Source organism: Xyrauchen texanus, chromosome 8 (assembly GCF_025860055.1).
Source record: "Xyrauchen texanus isolate HMW12.3.18 chromosome 8, RBS_HiC_50CHRs, whole genome shotgun sequence".
NCBI lineage: Eukaryota > Metazoa > Chordata > Actinopteri > Cypriniformes > Catostomidae > Xyrauchen > Xyrauchen texanus.
Genome location: NC_068283.1, coordinates 27,493,775 through 27,504,162, shown reverse-complemented (window position 1 = coordinate 27,504,162; position 10,388 = coordinate 27,493,775). Strand labels below are relative to the sequence as shown.

At 38.1% G+C, this 10,388-nt stretch overlaps 1 protein-coding gene across 1 annotated transcript; it reads left to right on the top strand.

The window, feature by feature from the left end:
* Positions 1–964: 964 nt before the first annotated feature.
* Positions 965–9,674, top strand: LOC127647637 (uncharacterized). The gene is made up of 6 exons (XM_052132002.1): positions 965–1,095; positions 4,936–5,681; positions 5,919–6,189; positions 6,286–6,369; positions 7,851–8,023; positions 8,637–9,674. Exons 2-6 carry the CDS (start codon positions 5,289–5,291, stop codon positions 8,772–8,774), a joined length of 1,059 nt encoding a protein of 352 aa, XP_051987962.1. The 5' UTR covers positions 965–1,095; positions 4,936–5,288; the 3' UTR covers positions 8,775–9,674.
* The last annotated feature ends 714 nt before the right edge of the window (positions 9,675–10,388 follow it).

Genomic DNA, 10,388 nt, shown 5'->3' with positions numbered 1-10,388 from the left:
TCAGAACGAATTTAGGTATCTTTAGTATTATTATTGACAACCAGCAGAAGATAGAATACACATACAACACAATATTCAGGGGTATATTACAAAAAAAACATTTAAAAAAAAAAAAAAAAACATGATTTGATAAACCATACAAATCACAAATTCAGAAAATCTGCGTTACAAAATTTACATAATTCTACCATTTTAAAAGGTTGGTTATCCGACCATTTCATCTATAGGATAAATAATCTTCCATAAATAAAAAATCTTAAAAAAAGCATTTAGTAGTTTTATACTTTTATGTGTGGCTCTTTTGAAGACGGAAATGAGGATAATGTTCCTAGTTCACATTTCTTGATTTTAACGCAGGGTACAATGGGGCTTAATCCTTACATTTACATTTGCTCAAGGGCACAATGATGGTGGCAGGGGGATCGAACCGCAACCTCCTGCTTATCAGTTTAGTGCTTTAGCCCACTACGTCAGAAAAAACAAACATAATTTCATTAAGTTGTGCCTTTAGCCCAGTTGAACCCTAATATTGGGTTTAGACACCCCAGTCATGGTGCGTGACAAAATGGGATAAAATAATAGTTTTTGAAAACATCTCAAACCCCCTGATGTCATCATTTGAAATGTGATTTGAAGTTGAAGAGGAAAAAAAGAGAAATACAATAGGTCTCATATATAATTTGATTTATGAAATGTCAAAAATAAATATACTATATCTAATTTGCGGATATTGTCTGCGTTTCTTGTTTACAAAACCTAAAAAAAAAAGCTACAAAAAATCTCCACAATTAAATACTAATCTAATAAAGTTGAGAGTGGTAGCTGGAGTCCTGCAGATTATCATATGTCAATCATGTACATATTGTTATTCTTTCTGACTGCGTTCCATTCAAGGAGCTCTCGGTTGCATCTTTCCAGTGGTTTGACGCATGTGCGCGCGCACGCTCATGCGTCTCCTGCTACTGTAAACAGCGCTGTGCGCGTCGCCGCTGCTGCTGCTCTGGAGTCTAGGGGAGAGACAGGCACGGGTTGTTGAGGCTCCGAACAAAAGAGGGTGAAGGACGGTTGTGACAGAGACGGGAGGATATTAAGCGTGTAAGTCAAATACCAAAATCAATGTTTGATTATGCGAAATGTTAAAATAGTACACAAGACATGGGTTTTGTTATAAGCTGCATGGCTAACGCTGGAGCGGACTGGCCTGTATTTCTCTTGGCCACTTACCAGTGAACGGTTCAACAAGCTCAATAGCGCACCGCAAAGACCCGACTGTTTAGCTACAGAATAAAGCTGACAGTGACAAACAAACACGGCAACAACAACAGCAGCAGCAGCAGCAGCAGCAGCAGCAGCAGCAGCAATCATCCGCGCAGGGTTGGCTGTACATCAAGTTGCACCGAACATACGAGACAGACAAGCTTTGCAGGTCATGCAGCTGCTCAACAGGTCTTGAAATCGATTTTAAGGTCACACAAATACTTCAAACGAATTAATTTAAGAAACAGACGTAAAGACCGTGTACGTGATCGTCACGTGCGAAGGAATGGAAGTGATTTTATGGAATGATATTCCGGACATTATTCAAAAGGAATTGCAAATTGTATTTGCAATTGCGTTTTCAATTTGTGGACGCATAAAATGTGACATAATCCAAACGCAATTGGAAATCGCGCATTACGGTTTGCATTTTCGTTTAAAGGGTAACTAAACCCTAAACCAACTTTTTTTAGTTAATGATCTGTAAGCATGGGGCTTTATTAGTACTGGTCATTGATTCAAGTAATTTTTTGACATTTGTGTATAAAGTGTTTTAATTCTACAATATATGGTGTAAAAACGTCTGAGTGCTGCCCTCTTCAGGTTGAACGGTGGCTACTGCAGTTGAATTTTCCTATTGGCTGTTGCGGTACTTCGTGAGGTAAGCGGTGACAGCTGACGTAAGCAGGTTCCAGCTCACCACGGCAGATTCATGTACATGTCGTCTTGCGCCCTTGTGAGGAATAATAATAACATAGAGTCTGACAGCAGCTGTCAATTAATCCGTCACTACGAGTTTCAGGTAACCCCCCCGCTCAGCCCCCCACTCAGCCCCCCACTCGGTTCGTTCACCCTATCCCCGCCGGGGTCTGCCCACTTTTCCAGCATTTTCAAATATTTGTAGTGGGTGGAGTCAGACTCTGAGCAGGTGTTTAGTTACCCTTTAAGCGAACGCAAAGTGACTGCCAGATTTCAAATGGAAAAGCAAAGTCCGTTTGCAACTGTGTTTCCCATGTCTTACGAGTTTTGCCCCTGTCATATTTAAATAGCAATTTCAATTACCACGTCTGCTTTTTCACTTTCTCAGCGTCGCGTATGTAGCCAGCCAAAACTCAAATGGAATACTAATTCCCTTAGTATTTCCATTTCCGATGCCTTACACAGAAACCTGTCAATCAGGGTCAAGGGTGGGATTATGCTATGGGGCGTGTTTGTCTTGGGAAGTGACATCACTCACAGTCTATCAGGATCAATAATTAGCACTGCACTTTATTCATCTATAATCTCACACTGGACTGTCAACATATTCTCCTCAATATACTACTTCATATATATATATATATATATATATTTCATATACTCCTACTTATTGTATTCTATATTGTGTGTATTGTTTACTGTACATTGTATATAATTATTGTGTTGTGTAAGTATGTGTACATTTGATATGTAAATTGTGTTGTGTAAGTATGTTGTTTACTGTAATTGGTATATGTCTCGTCACTGTCATGACTACTATGTTGCTCGGAACTGCACACAAGAATTTCACCTACTGTTGCACTTGTGTACATGGTAGTGTGACAATAAAGTGATTTGATTTGATTTGATTTGATAAACCGGTGTCTGTTCAGGGCATCACCTCTTGACCGTCGACTGTGAGTGACGTCACTTCCCAAGACAAACACGCCCCATAGCATAATCCCACCCTTGACCCTGATTGACAGGTTTCTGTGTAAGGCATCGGAACTGGAAATACTAAGGGAATTAGTATTCCATTTGAGTATTAGAAAATCAGTTATTTTGAATTCTTATAATAAAGGTGGCTTAAATTTCATTGATTTTGATTCTCTTAACAATACCTTAAAAATTAATTGGCTTAAACGTTTCCTTCACAATCAATCTTCTATTTGGAGTATAATCTCAAGATATATTTTTTCTCAATTAGGAGGTATACATTTTCTTTTAATGTGCAATTATTCAATTAGTAAACTTCCTGTCAAACTTTCCAATTATCATCAGCAGATGCTTATGGCTTGGAAACTTATTTACAAGCATAATTTCTCACCACACAATTTTTTAATTTGGAACAACTGTAATATTCTTCATAAGAGGAAATCTTTATTTCTTGAAAACTGGTTCAATAATGGGGTGATATTAGTAAACCAGCTATTTGATAGTGAAGGTAATTTATTTAATTATTCGATTTTGTTTCAGGATACCAATTTCCAGTATCTAGTAAAGAATTTAATATAGTTTTCAAGGCCATCTCTTTGGAAATCTGTATGCTGTTTAGAAACAATAATAGTGCTACAGTGACTTCTGTTTCTCCCCCTAGCCCTGAATCTACTGTGGTTGGTTCTGTTTGTTTTTCAATACATAAATCCAATTATAAAATTAGGTCATTATTTTTGGACCCTGTTACTTCAATTCCTTCCTCCATTTCTTATTTGAATAAGTTTTTTGATGATATTAAATGGTCATATGTTTGGTCACATCCTCAGAAATTCTTTCTAACTAATAAAGTTAAAGAAATATCCTATAAAATTATTCATAGATTTTATCCAGTTAAATACTTTTTAAAGAAATTTAGAAATTATATTGATACTTCCTGCTCTTTTTGTGAAGCCTCCTCTGAAACTGTTGATCATTTGTTTTGGGAATGTCTTTTTACTCGGTCTTTCTGGAACAATATTGATGCTCTGATTGTCCAAAAGGTTTTATGTAACTTTTCTTTATCATATAGACACATTCTTTTTGGATTTTATGTTAAAGACAAGAATCTAATTAATGCATGTTTTTGTATAAACCTTCTTTTATATATTGGAAAGTTTCATATCCACAAATGTAAATATATGAAAAGTAAACCCCACTTTAGCTTTTTCAAAGAAGAATTGAAGATGTATTTAAATACAATTTCAACTTCTGTTAACAAGAAAGCAATGAAAACATCCAGAATTAGTGCCATGTTTAATATTCTCTCTTAATGTTTTTTTCTTTTGTGCCCTCTTCTTCTTTTTTTTCTTTCTTCTCTTACTCTCTTTTCTTTTTAGACTATTGTTGAATATATTTAAATTTCTTTCACATTTCCTCTCTTAATGTATTCTGAACCATAATTTCTCTTTTGTTTTGAAAGATTGTTTATATTTCTTGTATGTATCGTCTTGTTCTGTTTATTAATATTGCAATAAAAAAAAAAAATAGTATTCCATTTGAGTTTTGGCTGGCTACATACGCGACGCTGAGAAAGTGAAAAAGCAGACGTGGTAATTGAAATTGCTATTTAAATATGACAGGGCCAAAACTCGTAAGACATGGGAAACACAGTTGCAAACGGACTTTGCTTTTCCATTTGAAATTTGGCAGTCACTGTGCGTTCGCTTAAACGAAAATGCAAACCGTAATGCGCAATTTGCAATTGCGTTTGGATTATGTCACATTTTATGCGTCCACAATATGAAAACGCAATTGCAAATACAATTTGCAATTCATTTGAATAATGTCCGGAATATCATTCCATATGATTTGGGGGTTGCACCAACTAGTTTCCAAGCTGCTCTGAAGTTCTAAATGTGTGAATATTAATGAACAAATACATAAATAATAACAGACTTGGCTATGTTGTCTTGATCATTTACATGCATTAATATTGTGTTTTTTATTTTGTTTTTTCATTTTTAGGGAACATCAGCAAGTGGCATCCTCCCACCTCTCCCCTAGTTCTCTCATGCGCACAGACACTGTCAAACATTACTAATGTGCCTCCTTGAACTGTCCTATCAGCATATAAAAATCCAAGATCTCACTACCAAAGAGTGTTAATTACACACACTAAACAAGCCAGGAAATGTAAAATGCACAAGGTGACATTTCATACACACAGGAAGAGACACGTATAATCATACACACAGCTTTTTCGTGCCACAGATAACACGTATAGAGATTTATTGACACCAGCATTTCAACATTCCAAAGCAAGTCTTAATTCCAAAACAACAATTCAACCAAGCCACTGGCTGTCGCATACACCCATCATGGCCTCTGTCACCAAATCCTCGAACCCTGAGATCCCAGATAATCACAAAGAGAGTTGGCAGGCACTGCTCTCTGCTGCAGAGGCTTATGGTCAGAAGTCTGGCTGTGATTTGGCAATTCTGACTGCATATAAGAAGTTCCGTCCCTCCGGTGTCGAGGGTGAAGGAGGAAGGAATCACGAAGGAGGTGGAGTTCTGCCTTCTGGAGGCAGAATGTGCGATTATGCCTACCATATTTGGGGACAAGGGGCACTGGCTGAGTCATCATGGCGATACATGGATGACATCGCAGTTCTGCACTCCACCACTGTACTGACGGCACAGAGGCACATACGTCTAAAGGTAGAAGAGGGAGGAGCCAAACTGGGTGTTGACATGCCTTCTGAAAGGGTGGTGAGTGGTCATTCTTTAATTCTACAGCTTATTGGCCTTACCTCAGTCAAGCATGTTTTCTTGCATATAGTGAAAGTGAATGGTGATGAGGCTGTCTGTCAAAATTCTTCCTAACATCTCCTTTTGTGTTCCTCGGAAGAAATTCTTACAGGTTTGGAATGACACGTGGGTTAGTTAACAGTGGGAGAACTGTAATTTTCAGTGAACTAACCCTTTAATGTTTCTTTATTTTCAAAGAGCTTGACTAGTGATGGAGTCAGCTCTGTTAGTCCCAACACGAGACTCTATTCACAGAGCTACCCATCAATCTATACCTCGGGTACTGCCTTTGGCCTCTCAGCCGGACACAATGGGAATGGAGAGCGGGAAAGAGAGAGAGCAGTGATGGAAGAAGGTGAGAAGGTGAGAGAAAGAGCAGATATTGTGGATTTGGAGGAAGAGGAAGACGAGGATGAGGAGGAGGAAGAAGATTTGGATGGAAGGAGATGTAACCTTAATGAATCAGCAGGCAAGTGTGTTTTGTCCTAGAATTAGATTTTTTTCCTTTGCATTCTCCTGCAGTGATATCAATTCAAAATATGAATTCAAATTTAATCTCTCTCAGGAGTCTTCTCAATGGATGAGGATTCTCTGTCCCGGGACTGCGAACCCTTCTTTGAGTCTGATGGGGAAGAAGAGAGCACTGATGGTGAGAAGCTGTGTTATAATTAATTGTTTTAAACGCATAGTGACCAAGTTTGCACACACTTAATGAGTACTAAAGCCTTCATCGTCCTAAAAAAAAAAAAAAGGACACTGCATCTACGTACACTTCCGCAGTCAATTCGGGGATGGACTTAATAGACACTTAATCATTCATCTTAGAGTTTGTACGAAATCCTTTAATTTTAAACATTATTCACCAACATCAACTTGTACTACATATATATCTAATATTGGAATTATAGTCATGCTGTCTAGCCAGAGGGGAACTCCCATTTAAAACGTCATGTTAACATCATGTGCTTCAATAAATTTAATTTTTAAATGAGAATCAATTAATAAAAAATATTACATACACCTTCAGCAGTGGTGGCCCCCTGTCCCCTATATTTCTTTATATAATATAGTGAACATATTTCTTGCATTTCACCCATTCTAACTGTGCACACAAACGGGAATGTCACTTTCTTACTGTAAGCCGCTTTCTGATGTCCATATAAATGTAGTCAATGAATCTTCATGTAGTAAATGTCATTTATGGGCACTTATACTCTAGCGCAAGCTCAGAGTATATGGGAGTGCATAAGGTCTGTTTGGAAGGGGTGTACCACAGAGGGTAGAGGTGGTCATGGATAGAGATGGCTATTTAAAATATGTTTTTGACAATGTACCAGTAAACATTGAAACTCTTCTCTAGGCTCTCCACCATTACTATCTTTTTAGCCAGATTGAGAAAAAAAATAGAGTACAGGGAATGAATACACAGCATGTGGGACTTTGTCTGCCATGTTTTTTGGGGGGATTTTCTCTGAGATTCCCATTGGTCACAACTTTTGGTCACATGGCAGAGCTTCACTATCAGAAACCCTTGCATTTTCCCTTTCCAATGCACCATCCCCTTTGAAATCAGTGCATTTGCAGCATTCATTGACGCAGCTTAACTCTAGTGTGTGTAGGTGCCCTTAAAGTATGTATGTTTCTGCGCCAATAAACTGAATTTAAATCCGTTTGTTTGAGTAAACTTTCCACACCTAACGACATTAGCTGACAACCAATTGCATGGTTCCAGGTCCACCTGTTTACCCAAGCAATGGTAAATGGTCTGCACTTATATAGCACTTTTTTTAACCTTAGAGGTTACCAAAGTGCTTTACACTATGTCCCAATCACCCATTCACACACCAATGACAGCAGAGCTGCCATGCAAGGCCTGGAATCGAACCGCCAACCCTGCGTTTAGCAGCCGACCCACTTTACCACCTGAGCCACAGCTGCCCACATGGAATATGGGGGAGCGCTTGAAACTAGTTTTAGGAAGTCATAAATTAAAGAAGACACTAGTGGTGCAGAAATGACACGCTTCACCTTTTAATGAGAAATCATCATCAGAGTTGTCTATTTTAGACTGTATGTGATGATCATGTTCCATCTTTCTCATTTCTAATGCTATCATTTAATTGCTGTCAGGCTCATTGAGTGAGGAAGCCCCTCCTCCTCCTCCACGTGGCTTGGCAATGGGTCACCTGACATCACGCAATTCTCACCCCATGGCAATGGCACGTTCACTTCCTGTGACTGTACCAGTGTGGGGCTACAGGAACAACCATGCGCCACAGGGAGACTCCCATAGTGGAGAACGGGTCAGTTACACACCTACTTCATACATGCCTTCATTCACAAATGTACCTATAGCCCTGTAATCTGATTTTAGCCTAAATTACATAGATATTTCATAGATAAGGCAATCCTATAATGTGTAAAAAAATAAAAAAATAAAATGCATTCAAGGATTTACGATTTACATGGCAGACAGAGCTTTAGTGTACTACAGAAGTGTACTACAAATACACAGATGATGTACATCAACTGAAAAATGTTGAGGAATGTTGGACACTTAATGCACATGCAGTCGTGGTTTAACCTTCATAAGTATGTAGTGGAAGATGTGGGTTATGTGGGTGCGATGCTGGCCTAACAAAACAATTGTTGTAATGTTGAATGTGGCAACTACAAAACATCTGTGTAGACAGCACCTTGCAAATGTAAGTTGGATGCTTTACCATCACCCACTCTGTGTGAATATGTTTAATTTATGGCTTAATTTATAGAAAAAATTATTGAGCGTTAAAATAGAGACAGTTATTTAATAAATGGTTTCCTTTATTATTATAATACTTGTCAGAATTTGTTAGCCATATGCAATTACTCATACACTTGAGTTCAGCTTGATGGGAATGGGCTGTTGTGTTGTAGGTGGGCTGTGCAGATCTGGATCATATAGCTGCCAGTATGAAAGCCCTGCTGGTCCCTGGTGCCACAGACGGAACGGAGATGTTTGGAGCACTACCCCGCCCCCGCATTAACACGGGTGACTTCTCTCTCAAGCATTGAGAGAGTGTGTGCCTGCGTGAGAACGAGAGGCTAAATCTGAAGCTTCTCTTGCATATCATAAGTATTTCTATTGCGCTGAAAGTGGCAGAACTTTAACCAAACCTTTTAATCAAATGAGCAGCCAGACAAGAGAGGCGTGAACAGCATGGTCTAAATTGAAAACTTTTTAATGGTTTAGACTGAATGGTTGTGGCGGATCTTAGTTGTGCAGTGCATTTCATTATGAGAAACACTAACAGAGAAAATGTACATCATTGCATGACTAATCACACCCAGTGGCTTTCTCTGCAGTGTGGGATTTACTGATCCTATATGAGCCTGTTCACACACTGATATACACATCCATCACCAGAGGAGCATTGTACATTAGCAAACACTACATGTGATTAAATATCTGTACTACTGCATTCAGCTTTGAAATCAGTGGTTTATATTCATGGCAGGACTGCCAAAGCTGACTACAAATTATGCCTCTCCCTGTGTGTGTGTGCACTCATCTGCATTTCACATATTTTCCTGAAGACTTTCTGAATCAATGCACTGTAACGCAAAAGGACAATGAGAGGAGACTGGTTCTTTCAGGGCTGTTTACTTTTGAAGGTTCTGAGATCCTTAAGCTTCAAAAACATGAATGTTTAGGGTTTTCATCTGCAAAATTAAGATCATCTCAGCTATATTGATTAACGTGCTTGAACAGTGATGAAGCAGAGATGCCAAATGTTGCAACACTGATTATTGCCGTAGCTTCTTTACAAAAATTCTTGCCAGATTGAAGGAATACAGATTTCAAACATACAAGGGTTTACAAAACTACAAAAGTAGCTATGTGTCCATCTTAAACATTTCACAACTGTTCAATGTTTAAGTGCATTTTGAATAAAGAAGATATTTGTGGTTGAATTCTGTTGCCCTTTTGTTTTGTTTTTTTGCTGTTAAAGGACAAGTTTCTGCCCAAGGATGGTAGTGTTATTCCAAACAGAATTTCAAATAAAAATTACTTTAAAAATGTTTTGTTACGAATAATGTTATATTTGAGCACCACACATTACAACCCTCCGAAGCTCTCAGTGAAAGGTAAATTCTTAGAAGGGAATAAGGGGAAGGGATGATCACTTCTGAATGCACCCCATAACTTCACAGAGGAAAGTCAACAACTTATTTAGAGGGAAATGCTGATCCTTCATGTACAGTGGCTCCAAACAGTTTTTGGACATTTAAGACACACCTAAGGTTTGTTTCATTTCATATCATGAAGTAATGATCCGGGTATCGTTCGTTCATTTGTTTTTGCTTTCATATATAAAAACGAAAAAACAACTCCTTTTTTCGTTTTTTTTTTTTTTGAAAAACGAAAAAACTAAATTATGACTTGATTTTTGGTTTTCCCGTTCTTGCACGGAAATCAGAAAAACGACTTGATATTCCGATTTTCCCCTGTGGGTGGGGCTAAACCTGATTGGCAGGATATGCATTCATTGTTTTTCAAATTAAGAGTTTTCCAAACACTGTATTTGTTAGCCTGTAAAATTAATAGTCTATATGCATGCTATTTGTCACCCAATTATTTGGCTTCACTGACTGAAAAAATCTATTGAAATAGCCTAAATGTAAACA

Coding starts and splice junctions, on each gene's coding strand:
- LOC127647637 (XM_052132002.1), top strand. CDS start 5,289: ATGGCCTCTGTCACCAAATCCTCGAACCCTGAGATCCCAGATAATCAC. Junction 5,682..5,918: donor ACATGCCTTCTGAAAGGGTG/GTGAGTGGTCAT, acceptor TTATTTTCAAAG/AGCTTGACTAGTGATGGAGT. Junction 6,190..6,285: donor TAACCTTAATGAATCAGCAG/GCAAGTGTGTTT, acceptor AATCTCTCTCAG/GAGTCTTCTCAATGGATGAG.